At 38.2% G+C, this 21,346-nt stretch overlaps 1 protein-coding gene across 3 annotated transcripts in view; it reads left to right on the top strand.

Moving 5' to 3' along the window:
- Positions 1 to 21,346, top strand: part of TNRC6B (trinucleotide repeat containing adaptor 6B) — a 133,401-nt gene that overhangs the window by 92,806 nt on the left and 19,249 nt on the right. For 2 of the 3 annotated variants that reach the window (XM_063308035.1, XM_063308036.1), the window contains 6 exons: positions 1,300 to 1,478; positions 6,223 to 6,297; positions 10,786 to 10,831; positions 11,824 to 11,972; positions 19,740 to 19,910; positions 20,547 to 20,672. In XM_063308035.1, coding sequence (XP_063164105.1) covers positions 1,300 to 1,478; positions 6,223 to 6,297; positions 10,786 to 10,831; positions 11,824 to 11,972; positions 19,740 to 19,910; positions 20,547 to 20,672 — 746 coding nt within the window. The remainder of the gene's footprint in view (positions 1 to 1,299; positions 1,479 to 6,222; positions 6,298 to 10,785; positions 10,832 to 11,823; positions 11,973 to 19,739; positions 19,911 to 20,546; positions 20,673 to 21,346) is intronic. The other variant, XM_063308037.1, reaches the window with a different exon arrangement.

Genomic DNA, 21,346 nt, shown 5'->3' on the forward strand with positions numbered 1-21,346 from the left:
ATGAATGTTTAACCACCCTCATTGCCATGAAGTGTGCTCAGACAACATGCTTGATCAAGGGGGTGGGGGATCAATTTTGGAAAATAGGGATTTGTGGAATAGCAATGTGAGAAGAGGTCCTTGGATTACTAGTTTTAGTGGATCCAAAGAAGTGCTTGGGGACATTTTTGGGGCCTTTTCCTGAATAAATTGCAAGAATAAACTTGTACAAGACTTGGCCTGTGTTCTTTTGGTGATTTGCTGTTGAATTTTGGCAGTATAATCCCAGAAGGGAACCTCTAAAGATTGTATAAAAAGGTGGCTTGTTGGGGGACTTGGACTGTTCTGCATTTCGAGTGAATGAAAACAATTCTTGCTTATTTCCATGGTATTCTTTCCACCAAGACATAGACAGGGACTGATTTTAATCTCAAAAACAACTCGTTGCCATGGTTTCTCAGTAACCAAACAAATCTGTGGCAAATGTTTTAAAAACTGTTATTTCTCTTTTTTTATTTTTTTGACTGCTGCTTTCATGTATGTTAAATAATCTGTTTTATGATTAGTAATCTAATCTGCATTCTTTATTCTGCATTAATACCTGTAACTTTTTTATCACATTTACAAAAAAGAATATTGCAATAATCTGGGGAGTTCTTTGGTTAGAAACTGAAATTTAGCAAAGTTGTAATTAAAATATATCTTTAACTTAAAATAACAGTTTTGAATGAGTAACCATCTCATTAGCATTAGCATTTGTCAATAGATGATTAGAATGATTTAGCCCCAGCAAAATGGATTGGCTGTATTCGTACTTAATGCTAAGCAAACATTATGTATGGCACATCATACCAAAGTAAAACAAACCACATTATGGTTTGGGGTGATGTGTAAACCCAACCATTTTAATCCAGATTCCCAGTGACCTTTTGGTATGCCAGGACTAGAAGAAGCTGACTAGAGGTAGCAGCTGAAGTATATTGTCTAGATTCAAGGAGAGTTTGAATAGTATCACAACTTAATTATACCCTGCCTTGCTTGTATCTTTGCAGAATTAATTATGAACTAGCCATTCTATCTAATCACTGTAATAAACAGCACAACGTAAGTTTCATTGTGATTAGTTTCAGGTTCGCAGTTCAGCTTGTTCTCACATTAATTCGGAAGCAGCAGAATACTTCACTAGAAAAAAAAATGTTTGGAGTTACCATAAAGTGATGGATTGTCTTTTAAAAAGGAATGGTATATGATACCAAACTATTGTTATAAAACAGAAGTGGATATTCATTAATTTCTTCTGACACTTATTTTCCATTAAAGATTCCAAATCACCTCAAGATGGCTGGGGTGATAATGATGGGCCAGTATCAGGAACGCGGCATTCCAGCTGGGAAGAGGAAGAGGACGGAGGAGTCTGGAACACAGCGGGCTCTCAGGGAAGCAGTTCCTCCCATAATTCAGCTAGTTGGGGACAAGGAGGAAAGAAACCACAAATTAAGGTTGGAAAACTCTTCTGTGATGTAGTCTTTCATACACCAAAACCATTCTCTTAAATGCTAGTAGTAAGGAATATTAATTATGTAGGTTTGCTAGTGTTAAGTGTTTTTTATAAATGACTTTAATGTACCGAAAGTGCATAATTAAAAATTATTTTGTTAGTGACATGAATTGATCATGGGTGGGAATGAGAAGCGGGTAGAAAAAGATTGATTGGGCCATTCAGAGATCTAATGGAAATAGTGACTGGTGAGTATCTGCTTAAAAGAATGTTGGTTTCCGATACATGGTTTAAACATGTTTGCATACATGTACATACAGCAAAGGAATGAAGAGAAATCTAAAAATATGATTAGTTTTATTGTTTATTGTTTAGTTATTTTCTGTAGTTTGTATACCATTAAAGCTGCATGTCTCTAGATAGTTTGCAAACCACAAAACCACATCATTAAGATAGTGTACTGTCAAACAGATGGCAAATTGCATATATTAATTTCCAAATTTTGCCAGAACAGCCTTTTAATAATTCTGAAAATAATATAGTAAGAAGGAGTCCTATATGAAAATTAGGAAATAGATTACTTTTTCAGTATAATGAAAGGAAAGAAGATACTGAAACTGCTAGAAACAGAATGACAAGAATTATGTTACAGAGTGCCATAGAAGTATGTGGAGGTATGAAAAAGGAAGCTTGGTAGAATGATGAAATGAAAATTGCACATGAGAAGAAATGCATGTAAGAACCATTGCCACAGAAAAAGATGAGAGTATAAGAATGAGAGGTACTATGTAATGTGTATTGAAAGAAGAACAAAGAGAAAGAATGAATCAAAGAGAACACGGAACAGTTAAAAGACAGAAAAAAATAGAGTGATTTTAATGGAAATAAACTGTTTTGGAAGTGGGTCAGAGGGCCTCCAGCAGCATGAGTAGAATTAAAAATAAAAGTGATGTAATTACTTAGGATGAAACTGAAGTGAGATAATGTTGGAAGAAGAATTTTATAGATTCGTTGAGAATGACAGTGATGTATTGAAGAATAGAATGGAAACTGAAGTGAGAGAATGTTGGAAGAAGAATTTTATAGATTTGTTGAGAATGACAGTGATACGTTGAAGAATAGAATGGAAACAAATACTGTAAATGTTTAGTTTCTAAGAAAAAAATGTGACAAAGAAGCCATCAGTGCCATGAGAATGTTGAAAAATGGTAAGGCTGCAGGTGTGGCTATTGCGACTGGAAAAAATGTTAAAATATGGATGTGGTCTGTTGATAAAGTGATTATGTGACCTGTTTAATTAATGTGTGAAGTTTGCTTATAGAGTCCCTGTGTAATCTGTTTAACATGAGTGAAGACTGCACGTGTGCATAACAATTGGAAGAATGCTGCTGCTGTTCCTCTAAATAAGGTTTCTCAACCAGGCTTCTGTAGAACCCTAGGGTTCCACAAGAGATCACTAAGGGTTCCCTGGGAGATCACAATTTATCTAAAAAATTATTTCAAATTCAGACAACTTCACATTAGAGAGCCAAGGTTCAATCTTTATTTTTAGTTTAAGAACACTGTTAATGCATATATACAGGCCTACACATGAAATGAATATAATAAGTTTATAACTTCTGGCCTATATTTGAGCCTGAATGTCAGGGGTTCCCCGAGGCCTGAAAAATATTTCAGGGGTTCCTCCAGGGTCAAAAAGTTGAGAAAGGCTGCTCTAAATGAAGGGAAAGGCAAGAATGAATGCAAAAACAACAGGGAAATTGGATTGTTCCTGTTTGAAATTCTTATGAAGACGGTACGAGAGGTGCCAATGAACAAAATTAGGAAGTGCAGTGGAGCTTTGTGGTGGACAGAAATGTTCCAACTAAAATTTTAGTCTTCAGCAGATAATTGAGAAATAGATGAATGCTAGAAAGAATCATTGTTTGTTCTAGAGAAAGTGTATGACAAAGCCTATGAATAGGCTTGAACTATGGAATATTTTTCATGAATGGAGATGTTGAATGCAGTAAAACCATTAAGTGAAGCATCTTGAGAATAAATGGAATGCTTAGCAAAAAGTTCAGCATTGAAGATGGAATAAAGCAGGGATATATGACATCTTCTTGTTTGTTCAATGTATTTATGAATAAAGGTTTAAGGAATGTGTATGAGACATTCAAAGTGTCTGGGTTGGAAATGAAAAATGGGTACTTTTGTATGTGGATAATGCTGGGTTATTCCCTGAGAAGCCAAAAGATTTGTGGTAAATGTTAGATAGTTCTGTGCAACAAGGAGTAGGTTCAGGGACAAAGGGTAGTTGTGTTTGACAAAGAAAATTGAGTGAATTATTGCTAATACATAAATAAAAACTAGAGCTTGTAGATAAATTATGTACCTTGGTAGAGCATATACTAAAGATAGGGAAATGAATGGAAAAATTTAAGAAATCACATGCTAGTAGAAAATGTGCAGTTTGTTACAAGGAATCAGTGTTTGTTGAAAGAAGTTAAAATGGCTGTGTATAAAAGTGCTGCTGTCCTTTGTTATATGGAAATGAAAGGTATGTCAGGAGAGACATAAAAGTAAGCTAAATGCAGCAGGAACGTGATACTTTAAAAATGTATATGATAAAACAAGAGATTGGGTCAGGAATGAATGAGGGCAGAATGAACATGGATTGAATATAAATGTAAGTGACCAGAAGAAAAGTAGAGACTGTTTGGTTATTTAGAGAAAATGAATGTGGTTGAAATTTCAGAAGAAATAAATAAAGGAGGAGTGAATGGGTTGAGAGAAAGACCAAGAAAAATGTAGTTGGATGGAATTGATGAGATCCTCAAAAAGAGAGAAGCTTAAAGAACAAAGGACAATGTGTGAAGTGGTTATACAGAAATGGTAGATGGTTTGCCCGGACAGAAAGATTTGGAGACATACAATGAATGGTGTTCCTGTAAATTAGTTTTAGATACGTTTTGTTTTTGTTTTTCTCACCTGAAGGTTCTACTTTCTTTGGCTTGCTTACTCCTTTTCAGCACTCCACATAAAATTGCTTACCACAAAAAAGGGATAGTATGTAAATATTACAAGAAATACACTGAAACAATTGCTATATTAAGGCCACTAATCTGGGAAAATTCCTGCTTTAGAATCTTTAACTCTCCATTTTGAAATTATGAGAAATAGTCATCCATAGATCTATGACAGCTGCCTAACAATTATATAAAGTAGAAAAATAAGCTGACTTTTTCTATTTCTTCAAATGTGTTGAATTCTGCACATGGCAAGCACTTCTCAGTAGAAAAAAATGCTAAGTATGTAATATACATTGAAAAATAGCAATTGTTTTCCTGTTGTAACCCTTGGCATGGCATGAGGCTGGGGTTCCATGTCCTAACTGGTTTTGTTTATTAATAGGCTCATACCACTATAGCTGTTTTATGAATGAGGAGCTCCTGCACCCTAGCTATGGCACCCATATTATGCCCTCAAAATTCTGAATTTGCCTACTAGTCAAAAAGGTTGGAGATCTTTAACTTGGAGATCATTCTTGAATTAAAGAGAACACAGCCTGGATTGATGATCATTTGGGAATCTGTACAACAAATTTGACATATTGGAAGCAGTTTCTTTAAAATTATTATTAAGGAGAAATCCGTGCAATTAAAAAGCTGCTGACAAAGAATCCTGGAGAAATTGTAGTTTTACTATGATCTGATTTAGGAGTATCACATGGTGATTAATACATTATTTGTAGTTAGTTTAATTTTTTTATTAAATTTAGACGCCGCCTAACTCCAAATGACTTTGGGCAGGTTACACTTTAAAAGTAAAGAACAAGACAAGAAAAAGATCATAGACATTTGGAAGAAACAAATACACCAAAGAAAAATCAACAGGGGCTTACAGCCACCCTCCTCCCAGGCCTGGGAGAACAGCCTGGTTTTCAAAGACTTCAGAACATCCTCAGGGTAGGAGCTATACAGGTCTCTGGGGAAATGTGGTTCCAGAGAGCAAGCACCGCAACAAAGAATGCTAGGTCCCAATAAATTACATTACTAGTTTCACCTCATAAGATATCAATTCCTTTTTATGCCTTAGTATTTCACTGCATTATTAATCTAACCAGCCAATAGGACAGGTATTGTTGCCCTTTCTTTTCTTGGTACTAAAAGAGTTCCAGCCTTCAGCCATGTGTTTCATGCAATTGTTTCTAACTATGTGATATATCAAATGTTGCAGATAATATTTAATTTTGTAATATAATTAACTAATATACTCCTAGCAGAATAAATTCCTTGAAGAAATAAAATCCATGAAATGAAATTCCTTAAAAAAATGAAATCCATTTGACTTGATATGACCTTCAAGGAAAAAAGTGATGCTGGAAAATATTTGATCTACATTTAGAATAAATTTAGTGATTTCTCTCCCAGTTTTCATCAGAAATGTCCGATGAAGCTTATAGACATCTGTAGTCTGTCCCATTTTTCTAAAACTGGTGCAGTTTACATTTCAAAATGATAATAGTAACAGCATTTTAGTAATTCTACACAACACGAGTAGAATTGTGTAATGTGTTTCCCCTAAATAAACCCAAAAAGCTATAAGACCATATGCCTTTAACATTAAACTTGATTGCTTTTTGGTGAACATCTGAGATTTGGATCGATTTTGGTCTTGTGATGGGTATACTATATAGCATTATTTAAATTGAAGATTCTGCAGCCTAGAATGAAACTTAAACTAATCATTTCTGTTTTCAGTGTTCATTAAAAGGAGGAAGTAGTGATTCATGGATGAATACCTTATCTGATCAGATTTCAAATATGGGATTGCTGGTAAGCCACTTTTTATACTTGTTGCAAAAATTTACTGAGTAATATTTGAAAGGCAAAACTATGCACAACTATATGAGATTGCTTTCTTTTTTTCATAAGCTGCTATATGGTACAAGTACGTAGACTAATATGCTTGAAGGGCTGATTTATAATAGTTTGCTTAATTTTTATTAGTTTTGTTTAACACCATAGATACACACATGCACACACTACTAAAACTCTCAATGCTTGTCTGTTTGTAACCTTCAGTTGGGAGATATAGTGCATCATAGGGCAACCATTTTTGAATCAACATACCTCAAATGTGCTAACTTAAAGCATGTGTCCAAAATCTGGGATCCATTATTCCCATGGGATTGAAATCTGGCAAACGTGTGGCTGCTTCCAGCACACCGCGTCTTCCAACCACACTATGTTGTGTGGAGCAAGGGAAGATGGTAGAGGCGTATCCCTGCCCTCTTTCCCGCCTCCCTCTGCCCCTGCGCCCAATCAGCTGGCAGCAAGGCTTGACAGGCAAGCGCAATTGGCTGCTCTGGAACTGAGGCCAAAATTTGAAATCTCTTAACAGCAGTGGGTGGCAAGGGAAGGGCAAGGGAGTGAGTTGGATGCCTGCTGGTGAAGTAGGGCTGGCTGGGGGGCACCGGCGGTTGACAAGTGAGCCCTCTTCCTGGAGGGAGGGGGCGCTTGGGGACACACGATGGGGAGTGGAGGTGCAGTTTTCCTTGTGGTCCACAACTCCCTTTGTTCCCCCTCACCCCAGCAAAATGGCAGGCAGCTCCACAGGTCAGCCAAGGAGGAGGAGGAGTGATTTCTGACACTCCCTGCCAGCTTCCCGCAAGCAAAGTCAGTGGGAAAGCCGGAAGGAAGTTGGAAGTCGCTCCTGCTCCCACTGCTTTTTTGCCCACATGTGGTCATTCTGTTTCTCTGTTTACACATACTACTTTACTAACAGGCTTCACGGATCAACACCTAGGAGGTTTACAATTTAAAAACAGACACAGAAAAGCAACACTAGAAGGAGAGGTAGAACTATAAATGGGGGAGGGAATGTAGAATTTTTTCAATTACACATAAATTGACTTAATTACAGTAAGACCAGAAGTTACTGTATACCAGATAGGACAACCAGCAGTACGAAACAACGACTATTTTAAAGAAGTTGATTTTTATAGTAGTTGAATATTGCTCACTAAGCTTTTAAAAAGGGTTTAAAATGTTTATTTTTGTAAACAATAGTTGTTTGGATTCATGTATTCTATATAGAATATAGGAAGTGCAAAAGCTGGCTTGCAGCTAAACCTCAAAAAAAACAAGATTATGACAACCAGCTTGATTGATAACTGGCAAATAGAGGGAGAAAATGTAGACGCAGTGAAAGACTTTGTATTTCTAGGTGCAAAGATTACTGCAGATGCTGACTGCAGTCAGGAAATCAGAAGATGTTTAATCCTTGGGTGAAGAGCAATGACAAATCTCGATAAAATAGTTAAGAGCAGAGACATCACACTGACAACAAAGGTCCGCATAGTTAAAGCAATGGTGTTCCCCGTAGTAACATATGGCTGCGAGAGCTGGACCATAAGGAAGGCTGAGAGAAGGAAGATCGATGCTTTTGAACTGTGGTGTTGGAGGAAAATTCTGAGAGTGCCTTGGACTGCAAGAAGATCAAACCAGTCCATCCTCCAGGAAATAAAGCCAGACTGTTCACTTGAGGGAATGATATTAAAGGCCAAACTGAAATACTTTGGCCACATAATGAGAAGACAGGACACCCTGGAGATGATGATGATGCCAGGGAGAGTGGAAGGCAAAAGGAAGAGGGGCCGACCAAGGGCAAGATGGATGGATGATATTCTAGAGGTGACGGACTCGTCCCTGGGGGAGCTGGGGGTGTTGACAACCAACAGGAAGTTCTGGCGTGGGCTGGTCCATGAAGTCACGAGTCAGAAGCGACTGAACGAATAAACAACAAATTCTATATAGACTACATATAATCAGAATGCCAAATCATTTCATTTAAACGCTATTTAGTAGTACCTCAGTAACAAATAATTTCATTATTTTGTTTTATTTTGCTGTGAGATACCCTAAAAGTGGAGGTGAAATGAGGTATTCTTTTTACAAGAATAGTCTCTGAGAAACAATGGCAACCTAAGCACTACTGACAGTTGTTTATGTGTCTGTGTAGGTGCTCTCTTGGCAAAAGACCTATTATGATCATGTGTTGCATATACATGTTTCTGTGTCCCCTCTTCTCTGCAATAGCTTTGGATTGAAAGGCATCCTGCATGCAATTCCACATCAGAACACTTTTGTCCCTGGGCTTTGTGCTTGTCCCCTTACTGCAGAATAAGAAGCAGGCTTTTATAAAGCTTCTGGGATTGTCCCACTTGCCAAGACATTCTGTCTGTCTGTCCCATTTCTTCTGAAGCCAAATCACTAAGTTAAACTAAAGCAGCACATTCAAATAATAAAGAGATGGAAATTTAGGAAAATTATTTTACTTTTAAAAACTTTATGTTAGCATGGCACAAAGCACCAATCTTCAGTATCTTTTTTTTTCCAAGAATGCATCTGGGCCTTGTCAGTTTGCCTTCTGGGAAATAGTTTCCTATGATAGCTATTTTTTTAATATGGATGTGCTGTCAAAATTCTGAACATGCCTACTGGTTGAGAAGCCCTTCTCTGAATGTATATGGGTAACTATGGTGGTCAGAAGCCAATCTGATCTACTGTGTTTATCTGCAGAGGGAGTAGAGAGAGACCCTATGTTCCATGTACCCTACGTTTGCCATATAAGAAAATGTTTGCTTTGGATCCAAGGTTGCCCTTCTGTGAACAAAAGGGTTTATTTCACCTATAGAAGGCTTTTAACCAGTGCAGAATAGCAGAGAAATCTATTTTAACTTTCCATTTCCTTGCAAACCTCTATTCTCTCCTTGTAATCCTCTATTCCGCCTTACCCAGAGCAAGGGGGAGCTGGAGAAGGACTGCAGAGGGAGAGATGAATGAGCAAAGATTGATTGATTGATTGATTGATTGTATGCCATCAAGTTGATAATCACATAGATAATTTTTCTCCAGGACAGTCTGTCTTCAACCTGGTTGGTCATCCCGTGGTGCACCCAATGCTGCTGTAATTTTATTCACCCACCTTGCTTTTGGTCATTCTCCTTCGATCTTTCCAAGCATTATTGACTTCTCCAGAGAGCCAGATCTTCCCATTATGTGTCAAAGTACCATAATTTAAGCATGGTCATTGGTGCCTTGAGTGAGAACTCTGGCTTAATTTGTTTTATGATCTGCTTATTTTCTTGGCATTCATGGCATTCTTAGAAGTCTTCTTCAACACTAGAGTTCAAACATACCTTTTCTGTCCTGCTTCTTCAAAGTCCAACTTTCATTTCCATAAAATGTAACAGGGAAAACCATTGCCTACACGATTCTTATCTTTGTATACACCCCTGCATCTGAATATATATTCTGCATATAGGATGAATAAATGAGAGAGTATGCAGCTTTGTTTCACTCCTTTGCCAGTGTGAAGCCTGTCTGTCCATCCATATTCAGTCTGGACTGTGACCTTTTGATTTGGTACATGTTTCATATGAGGACAGTGATATACTCTGGGATTCCCATTTTTCTAAGTACATTCCACATCTTGACATAACACAATCAAAGGCCTTTCTACAATCCATGAAGCACATACTGATTTCTTTTTGGTATTCTTTGGCTTTCTCAGTTATCTAGGGTACATCAGCAGTGTCTCTTGTTCCTCAGCCTTTTCTAAAGCCAGCTTGAACATCTGGCATCTCCCTTTCCATGTAGGGTTCTAATCTGCAGTGGATTATCCTAAGCATTATTTTGTTAGGATATGACAGCAAAGATTACTTCCCCTTTTTTCTTTTTCTTTTTTTCTGTCTTTCTGACTTTTGCGGTGAGAGTGCTGTTTGGAGCATTCTGAGCAAAGTGCTTGAAGATGTTCCCACTGGCTAATTAACAACTCTGGATCCAATCTTTTGTTGCATAAATCTCAAATGGGAAAATTAGATACTATGTTGCTTTGTTAAAAATTATGCCTGCTCCTGAGACTTTCTCACTCAAAATTCAGGCGCAGATAGCATATACATTTCAGTTTGAACTCTAATAACTAATAATAATTGCAGTACTATAGTTTTGTGCCTTTTAAAAGTTACAAAAACATTTCATCCCAAATTGCCAAGCAAAGGTTGTACTTGGCAGTACATGTTAAATCTAGATTTATCATAAAGATGATGTAACATTTTAGCCACTGTTCCTAGAATATCTAAGGACGGGTTTGTTTCCAAAGAGAGTGGCCAGTTAGTTTTTCTAACTTTGTGATTTTTTTAGACATTTCTTACTATATTTTTGACACATCAACAGTAATAAAAATAAGCTGCGTACTAGGATTTTTTTTTTCAGACTGTGCCAAGCTAGACTTTTCTGAGAACTATTCTTTTTTTCCAGAATCAAACTGAGGATACTTCGGGCAATAAAATGGACTTATCAGTAGGTATGTATCTAATAGCACAAAGATTTAGTTTCATTTTATTTACATAATATTCTAAACAATATAACTGAACAGTATTGGAGGCTTTATACCAGTATAATTAGCCTTTTTGAATAACTGTGAATCATTAATGTAATTTCCACATAATTGCTTTAATGATGGACAGAAAGAAAAAAGAGCTGAGCTGAAGTGGAAACACCTTAAGGCTGGTTGTATGAACAGTAATAATCTGGCTATCTTTACACTGATTTTTTGGGAGGTCACAATAATTTGGTCTCGTTTTGCTAAAAATTATAAACAATTCTTGAAATTCTAGTGGAAATTCTAAGATAAAACATCTATTACTAGATAAAAATAATACATATTTTGGTTAGATATAGTCAGAGAAGCTTTTCGGTTATCCATGCAAAACCAGGAAAAGGCAGGGCTTCTTTAAAGTGCTAGTGAGCCTGCCAATGCCAAATCTAAATATCTGCACATCCATTGTCATCTGTGTATTCTTTCATGGAAAATGTGTCGGATATTTTTTATTCATAGCAAAATTCTGGACATTTCTGTATATCAGGGTTTATAAACCAGGGTTCTACGAGCGGTCACTAGGGGTTCCCTGGGAGATCACAATTTATTTTTAAAATTATTTCAAATTCAGGCAACTTCACATTAAAGAGATCAGTTTCATTCTTTATTTTTAGTTTAAGACTGTTAATGCATATATACAGGCCTAAACATGAAACAAATATAATAATTTTGTAACTTCTTTGACCATGAATGTACAGGGGTTCCCCAGGGCCTGAAAAGTATGTCAGGGGTTCCTCTACGGTCAAAAGGTTGAGAAAGGCTGCTGTATATTGTCTCAGGGTTTTATGGGAACTTTGTATTTAGGATTTTTTATAAATGTGTATTTTTTAATCATTTCATTTAGCAGCTTTCTAACAATTAACAGTAATGTATAGTGATAATTGGCAAGGATACATCAGTTCACACTTGTTCTTCAGGTGGTCTCCAAGATAAGAAGTTTGATGTAGACAAACGAGGCATGAATCTTGGAGATTTTCATGACATAATGAGAAAGAGTCGGTCTGGTTTTCGTCCTCCTAGTTCCAAAGATATGGGAAACCCAGATAGCGGGCCTTACTTTGAAAAGGTGAGACAGACTTTTTGATGATGATCTATAATAAAAGCTGCTATTCTGTCTTAATTTTCACAGCTGGAATGACATGTTTAAAATACAAGAATTCTAGGGAAAAGAATGTTTATATCGTGTAAATTGAAGATACAGAAAGCTTTTAGATTAGTTATTCTGAAAAAAAGGTTCTTTTTAACGAAGAGTCAGTATGTTTTTGTGCATGGTTGAAAATGTTAATACTTATTGCCTTACGGTCCTACCATCTGTCCCAATGCTTTATATACAGTATGAGAATATACTTACAGATACACCAGTGCTACACCAGTTCATATTTTCTGTCATATATTTCAGCCATTCTTTATTCATGATTAAACCTACATCTTCAGTTCCATACATAAATCCACTGCACAAGATCAAATCACCCGTATTCAGATCTCTACTATTTACTCCTCTTACATTTCAAGTCCATATGCCAGGGTTGTCAACTATGTTGTTTTCCATTCCATGGCTTTGATTAATTATAGCTTTCACATAAAGCTTTGTAAAAAGAGAAGGACTAGACTAGCTTACCAGTATTAGTCATACCCATGCTGTTATGCAGCATTTTCCTACAGCAGAGCCAGGGACTCAACACATTGGTATATATTCCTCGCATTTTGCTCCAGAGTCAGGGCTAGAAGCTCCTGAATTTTATCCCTGTGGAGGACATATTTCCATTCCTAGTTATGTCCCTGCCTTTCTCTGGAGAACAGGCATATCTACAAGCTCTGCCAGCCACCTGTGTGGCAGGACCAGCCAAATACCAGATCATCTTTTCCTGTATTATTTTCCATTTCCATTTGTTTCTCTTCCATGTGGCCTGCTGCAATTAGTACATCCAAGAAAATCTCAGACGAGAATTCATTATCCATAGTCACATCAGAGGATCTCTGACATTTGGGCCAAGCAAGAAGTCTAGACTGCTATGGCATACCATTACACCCTCTTATCTCACAGCCTTACCCCACCCAGGAGATTTAAACACACACTGCTGTTGACACAGGAGCCATAAGCTGTGCAAATGCTTACAGTTTCTAGAAGGCCCATCACTGCTCCTTCAGGGAACTAGAGATCCAGGCATCAAAGGATACAAAAGCCAGCAATCCCAATCCCATACTGCCTTTTACTGATGAGACAGCAGCTCATGATCTCATCAACTGGCTATGCTAAGTAATATGCTCCCTGAAGGCCCCATAACTTTTTGATTGCCAGGAACTGCTGGAAAGGCCATATGATAGGTCTTTGGATAAGGCTTGCACCAATGACCACCCATCACAAGGGGGTGCAAAGACTGGAAAACACCCTATTGGAGATGTATTGAATGTATTGAATCATGGAGAGTACAAGGAGAGGAAGCGGGGGAAATGGCATCATTCTCATCCACCCCCCTCCCTTTTCTCAGAGGCCTCCTTTCCAAACTTCCACTGTGGGGCTTGTCGGGCAACGTAGCACAGGAGGAGAACCTAGTCTCCACCTTTTATCACATTTACAACCTCCTTTCAGGACTAATGAGATAGGGAGGAAGGGGAGTTTTTCCTGGGCAAGGAAGAAGACAAAGAGCCAAGTCCTGAATCCACCAGGCATTTAATAAAACAGATTTCTCATGGCTTCTCAGAAAAGCCTGATGACTTTCAGATTAGAAGAAACCAAAAGCCTCCCTCCCATGGAACCCCTGTGGCAGAGATATTCCGTATGGCTAGCAGTGTGCCTTATATTTCCTCTTCGTCAGTGTTTGTGCAAGCTTCTTGAAGCAGAGTAGGAGTCCTGGTGGCAAGAGTTGGCTTCTTTCAGACATAAAACTATGTACCTTTCCTCAGGGTGCCTTAGACTTCCTGGCCCCTTCCCCCTAATAATTGGTCCCCTGGCAGTACTGGTTTCAGAAGCTATAGTAAATAATGACAAGGCAGAATTAAATAACTTACCAATTTGAGGAAAGTATTTATTTGGAAATAACATTGGGATGCCTCTCAAAACATAAACAAGGAACAATTTTCATTTTCATAATATTAATTTTATGCCACAAATATAATGGAATTTTAATCCATTTATTAACATCCAAATCAATCTTATCTCCTCCTATTGGAAGCAATGTCAGAAGTTTCTAACTCTATTTCTGGAGGAACGGAAGGGGCATACACACACAGACACACACACACGCTCTCATGATAAGTCAGTGTACTGTTGCCTACTAATAGTAAGAATATTGCTGGTCAGTTTTAGTACATTTTGCCTAATATACCACAAGCTTAACTAGTCCTCAGTTTAACCCCAAGCACACTTGCATTATTTTATGCAAACCAAAAAATCTAATCAAAAGATTACCTTGCAACCCAGTATATTGTTGCCCTCATCCCACCAGATAAGAGGTACATGCGGTTATTCAGTTATTACAAATATTTCTAATGTTACCAGATGTAACTTGTGTGCCATACAGTTCAGTTGTCTGTATTGTGGATATCTTTGGTATTTACGTTGCATAAGAAAATGCCACATATAGAGTTGGTTATATAGGCTATAAGATCCTGTTCTGACTGCCACGGTAATTTGTAAAACTTCTTTCAAGGATGTTGCTGTATCATCTTTTCCTGAATATTTCTATCTATCCAACTTTTCATTCCATTTTCTTTTTTGATTTCTTGGTATTTAATGGTCTATATCATTATTTTTGTTTCTATGAAAAATCTCTCTTCAGGGCCATGAGCTTATGGCACAGTGGATTGGTTTTTAGAACTTTCACAACTTTCAACATAAAATCCTCGCTTCAAATGGATATGACTTGACTTAGTAGTTATCAAACTAGCTTCTCTACTGCTACTGTACTTCCTTCCATAACACTTCACTATCAGCCTGTCTGTTTATAACAAAATGGTGCCAAGTTACCTACCCCAGTCTAAAGGAACAATATAACTTCAGTTGTTTGGTCCTCATACTTTTGATGAGCCAAGGCAAAGGAAAAAGAAACAGTATGATAGTGACTCACAAGAATTGCAGAATCATAGAATGTAAGGTTTGGAAGGTACTTTGGATATCATTTAGTCCAAATCTCTGCCCAGTTCAAGAACCTATTTGCAGCCTACTATTTTAGAATGACATAAATCTGAATAAATGAATAATACCAAAACCATGCTGAAAATTAAAGGCATGGGGTTTGCGCTCTGAAGAAGAAAACTAATATAAGTTGGACCCACTGAAATTCCATCAACACTTCTGCATGTTGGTGATGTTGGTCCATTCTGCCTTTTACTGTCTCCTAAAGTTTCACCCTTCTATCAAAGCCACTTCTTTCTCTAGTGCTCCAGAGAATATCATCGATCTCAGCTCCAGAGGGAGAAATCAGAGTTGTGACTTCTGCATTCCGACAAAGTAAAAGCTAGGAGTTTACTTTTCACACTGAAAAATCATATGTGCCTCTTTATTGAACAGCTGCTTCTGTAGCATATGGTCAATCTACTTACTCAAACTGTTTGCCAAGATAGGCTCAGGCTCATTATCTTTATCTGTAAGCTCATGTGTAGGATCAAGCACTTCACTATCCGCCTTAAATTGAGGGAGTATTATATCAATTCTTTGGTATTGAAGTTGACTGTTCTAACTCTGCTTAATCATTACCAGTTCCTTCAGCATCAGGGATGGTGGTTCCTATTACTCATCTTCTTCCTTCATTACCATTTCTGAAACTTCCTCCAGCCTCCTGTAACCTCAAGGGAAGATGCTGAATCTAATTTGATATCCTCTGCCTTGGTTACAGTATATCTTTTTTCCCAAACCATTGTAGTAAAAATAAATGCAAGTGTCCCTTTGTCAAAAATAATTGCTCATAGTTGGAGATTACTGGAACTTTGTGCCTGGAGACAAAATGTCAACTCCTGGTAGATGATAATTGGGTACTCCATGTAGCATTTGGACATATCTGCTCCTGTATCAGTTACTGTGTTACTGTATTGTCTTATATATTGTCAAACCTGGTCTTTCCCAACTATGTGCAAACTCATTCCCTGAAACCATTGCTACTTAAACAGCAGCATGCCCAGAGAATTCCACTTCCAGACATTTGTTAGGTTGCTAACTGGTCTCAGCCTTTCACTTTATCAGATGCTACTGTCTGGATACTAGAGCCATATCGGATGCTTTTTATGGAAGAATACTACTCTCCTTCATACTAAATTAACTTCTTATATTAAAGTATAGTTGCTCAGATGTATGGTGCGCAGACACCATATTAAGAAGGCCAGGTTGCTTACCTCTAGTTGTGGTTCTTCAAGTGATCACACAACCTCCCTTTCATCCTTCTGGAAATTGATTATAGTTTTGAAAGACTTATGTAAGTCCCAAGAATTGAGGTAAAATATCGGGGTGGTTGATCACTTTGGGCCCACTAATAATTAGCTTTGATCTACAAAGTCATGAAGTAGTCTGGACAGATGCAGAAAAGCCGGTATGTGAATGCCAAAGTGTTCATTTGAAAAATCAGTTACAGTTAAGCAGTCTGTTCATATAACTTCTGACGATAGTTTTGAAACTTTCAGTAGTACAAATCATTCAACAGAACTCCAAGAAAACTGGTATTTCCAACAAAAGACCTTTGGTTTATTAACAAATACTGAAAATGCATAATCACTGAGTCCCAAGTCCAATAAATACTGCTGCCAATAAACTACTAACATTTTTTTCCTGATGCCACAGTTCTGATTGCGTATATTATACTCCTAGCACCCGTTCAGATTTTTTGAAATTCCTGGGTTGTTCCATATTCATTGTATGTCTAGTTAACGGCAGAATAAAACTTGTGAAAAATCTAATGCATGCCTACCCTCTTTGTATTGTTCTCATACAATTTTATGTGAAACTGAAATTGACAGAGTTACAGATACTGGCAAGATAAACAGACTAATCTGCATTCCAGATTTTGTTAACATGGTGGTCAAAAACACCATGAGGTAGACAAATAGAAATATACCCAACGCCAAAAGGCTACTGTCTGAGCTCCACCTGAGCTCTTACATTCTGCCTGGCCTGACTGCACATCCCAAGCCCATTTTTGCTGAAGAATGGACAGCCTAAAAGGGGTACATTTGTGCCTAAAATAAAGTTTTTATATCCCTTCATCTGCTTCCTAGTGTACCTGTGTTGGCATGCATGAATAGAGGAGTGGGCTCCCTGATGAGCAGGGAGCTAAGGTCTTCTGGAGAATTTTGCTTAGGGATGTAGGTTTCTGAGATGTGGTTCAGATTCTCTTGTTCCTGGGATTTTAGTCCAGTACATATGAAACTGACCAGCCAGTGAGGCTGCCTGATGTTTATGATCTGGAACTGATAACAGTAATGTTTCTCCTCTTCTTTGTCACAATATTAAACTTAGCAAAGTTACCTTTTGGACCTTCTACTACTTTCTTCAGCGTAGGGCTTTTTCCTCAGGAAAAACTCTTGAAGGAATATTTCAGATTTCAGACATTTTTTGCTTTGTAATTTTGCTCTGTTCTGATCTCTTCATGCAGTCTGGACTGAAAATAGTTTTCCAAAGGAACAAGAATCCAAGAGCTCTGGACTCCAGAACCTCTGGAGCAAGGCAGTTTATAAATCTTATTAATAAGGTTTACTTATTAATTAATTAAGAGTCACTCTCTCTCAGCCCAACTCACCTCACAGGGTTCCTGTTGTGGGGAAAATAGGAGGAGGAAGGTGTATTAGGTATGTTCGCCGCCTTGAGTTATTTATAAAAATAATAAAGGCAGGGTAGAAAATAAATAAAAGTTTTACCTTTCTTCTAATGAAGATACTAATTTATTAACATCTTCATTAGAAGGAAGCTAAAAAAAATTTATCAAAAGAATTCCAGCAAGTGCAGAAATATTCTTTATATAGGTAATTAAAGCAATACCTGGAATAGTTTGGTAGTCAACTTTTTGTTTTTCTCCTTTGTGACTTAGCTTAGCTTGATTCTCAACTCGTTAGAAAGTTGTAAAGCAGCTAGTTAGTATAAGTCTCAAAATAAATGCTAGAGATTATCATCACAATTGCTTCCTTGTTCCTGGCTTTCCTCTATCCCACCCTAAGATCAGGGAGCAGCAGTTTTCATATTGTGTCTTCACGGGATGATTCTGTTTACAGGTATCAAACTTGGATGTTGGCATAAGGAAAGAAAAGAGCCAAGGCTGTTTGTCACCATAAATTCTAAAAGATTATTATTTGCTAATGAAATAATTAACTTCAAGTGAAGGTGTCTGTTCTCTTGTTTTGGAGAAAGATATGCGTGCCAGTATCAGTACCAGCATTATTCTGGTTAGTTCTTAGGAAAAAAACATTTTCTTCCTCACCTGGCTGAAATTAATTTAAAGGTAGTCCTCGGTTAACAGCCAGTCATTCAGCAACTATTGGAAGTAACGACAGCACTGAACGAGTGGTACTTAGAACCGGTCCTTGAAGTTCCAGCCGTCTCAGCAGCCCTGTGGTCATGTGATCACAATCCGGGCACTTGATTGCCCAGTCCCACATCACATGATCGCCATTTGCGATCTTCCCTGCCAGCTTCCCACAAGCAAAATCAATGGAGAAGCCTTCAGGGAAGGTCACAAGTCGCTCTGGTAAGTTGCTTGCACTCCCACAGTTTTTTCCCCCAAGGAGCCTGGCTATGGAGTACAAGACCTTGGGGACTTGTACTCTGTAGCATGCACGCACCTGAAGCACCCTCCCCCACCCGCGTCAGCCACCCGTGCACCTTCTCCCACAAACATACTGTTTCCCACCCACAGCAGCCACCTGCACCCCGTCCTTCCACCCAACAGCAGCCACCCCTACCGTGCTCATGCCGCACCTCAACAGCCACCTGTGCATTCTCATGCACCCAGTAGCATCCACACCACACTTGCGCAGCGCTGGCAATTTGCTCACCAGGAAACGTCTAGCCCCACCACTCCCTGACAGCCACCTGCACACCCTCACGCACCTGACAGCAGCCATCCCCACTGCACTCGCGCCGGCCACCCACAAACCCTTGTATACCCAGCAACAACCACCCACAACAGTCACCCACGCACCCTCCCCCAGCCCTGCCATACCTCAATGGCCACCCACACACCCTTGCACACCTGGTAGCAACCATTTACTTGCCCATCAGCCTGCTTGCAAGCCACCTGGGACTTGTGACTTCCTGCCAACTTCCCCATTGACTTGCTTGTTGGAAGCCGGCAGGAAGCTGTGAGGAGGTCCTCACTTAACAACCACAGTGGGGATTGCTGGGATCGCTGTCACTAAGCAATGCAGTCACATGAGATCATGCTTTATGACTGCATCACTTAGCAACAGAAATTCCAGTCCTAGTTACCATTTGTAACCCAAGGACTACCTGTATTTGTCTCAGCTGCTCTAAGTATTAATTGTATATGTCCTGAAAAGGAACATTTATTATTACACTCTGTAGTGGTCCATTGGAATTGAGACAGTGGATAAATTGCACAAATATATAAATGGAGTTTTCCAGAAATCAGAGATTTTCATACCTTTCATTGAAGATTTCTTGAGTATAGCATTAACTATGAAAAAAAGGTTAAAAATGATGCAGCTGTTCATTTTTACTGTCTCCTATTAGACCACATCTCCAAAGTAAGTAGCATACTTTGTTAGAAACCGTCCTTTTAATGCTAAGCAAATACATTTTATATATTTTTGATCATTCAATGTCACTGTTTCTCTTCTTGCATTCTGTTGCTTCACTAACCAACTGCTACTGATTGGCTAACTACTGCTTCAGCTGACTTTGCCTTTCTCCAATCAAGACGGGTGCCTTGGGGAAGAGGCTCCCTGCTCTCCCTTCTCCCCTTCTCCCAACTACAAGCTATCTCCTTCTGGTTCCACATTACCCAACGTCTGCCTTGGGGCAATCGGCTCAGGGCTCAACCCCCAAAACTTCGCTGCTAGACAAGTAAGAAAATCACATTCTTGGTTATATTACTGCTTGGCTATACCCTATATTGACTTTGGTCAGCTGGATTTTTTTTCTTCCTGACTCATTTTTAATTAAAAGGTGGTATGTTTATGAGAATGTACTAAAATAAATCAATATCTATTCAGGAGCCTAATGTTTAATCTCTCTCTCTCTCTCCCCCTTCCCTTCTAATAATTCAGTATATTGCTTTTGTTTATCTCTTTGACCTCTTACTAACACCTTATGGCAAACCTTTATTTAGAGTCAGTAAAGACTACTGGGATACACTACAAGAAAAATGTCTTTTCCTCTTGTTCTGAAGATGTAATTTGACACTAAAAAGTCAGATTAAATTTGTGCAGGGAAGTCTTTTTCTAGATTCCACAATGAATAGGGCTATTATGTTTTTGTTTCTGCTTTTAAAGAAATGAGTGTGATATGAAATCAGCTTCTCCGAAAGGGATAAAGTTGGAAAAAGCTAGTCAGAGCAGAGTGAATTTAAGGTAACCAGCATTCGTGTGCCCTAAATAATGTAGCACATAAGTGCACATTGAAATATTCCATGATACTAATTAGAGACTACATCTAAGGTATTTTAAATAGTTGTACTCACAATTACTGTTCTGTTTTTAGGGTGGCAATCAAGGTCTGTTTGGAAATAGCACAGCACAATCGAGAGGGATGCACCCACCGGTGCAGCCACTAAATCCTTCCCCCAATATCCGGGCACAAGTGCCACCTCAATTTCTTTCTCCCCAGGTAAGCAGCATAAAAGCTTAATGGTAAATAGTTTGTTGTGGTCTCTACAGGTCAGCATAAAAGGTTGCAACTAAGCAAATGAAAAAATAGAAATTTGTTCAAACTGCCTTTTCCCTGCATGGTTTCATCAAAAGCCAGGTAATAGATGTACTCTCTTCCTAGTTAGTTCTGAGCAGGAAAGATGCTTATTTATCTGTTCTTTTCTTTTCTCTGTTCTTCATGCCAGGATATAAGGGGTATTAGGTTTCAGTTTGGGACCTGTTAAAAGTATCTGGCTGTTGAAACTAAGCAGTTTGCCCACAAACTTTCTCCAGTCTGGATGAGGTTCACATTGTAGAACTCTGTTACATTAAGAAGAATACTAACAATTCTGAACCCAAGAAGATGCTGAATGTGTTCAATCTCATTTTTTACATACTTTGCTTTCTCTAGCAAGAGAAAAATCTTCCACAGCATTAGCTTACTTGACAATAAGTGCATCTTCAGTGCAATAACTACAGTTACTTCCAGCTGACAGACTACTAGAGGGTGTTGTGCAGAGTCTATTTGTGATACTTCAAGTATACTGTGCAGTATAGTGACAGCCCTATATTTTAGTTTATACTAACATTTTAAGTTAACACTGAGTAATCGAGACAGTTGAAACAACTATATTTTCTTAATCACAAAAGGCT

This window comes from Candoia aspera, chromosome 7, assembly GCF_035149785.1.
Source record: "Candoia aspera isolate rCanAsp1 chromosome 7, rCanAsp1.hap2, whole genome shotgun sequence".
NCBI classification, from domain to species: domain Eukaryota; kingdom Metazoa; phylum Chordata; class Lepidosauria; order Squamata; family Boidae; genus Candoia; species Candoia aspera.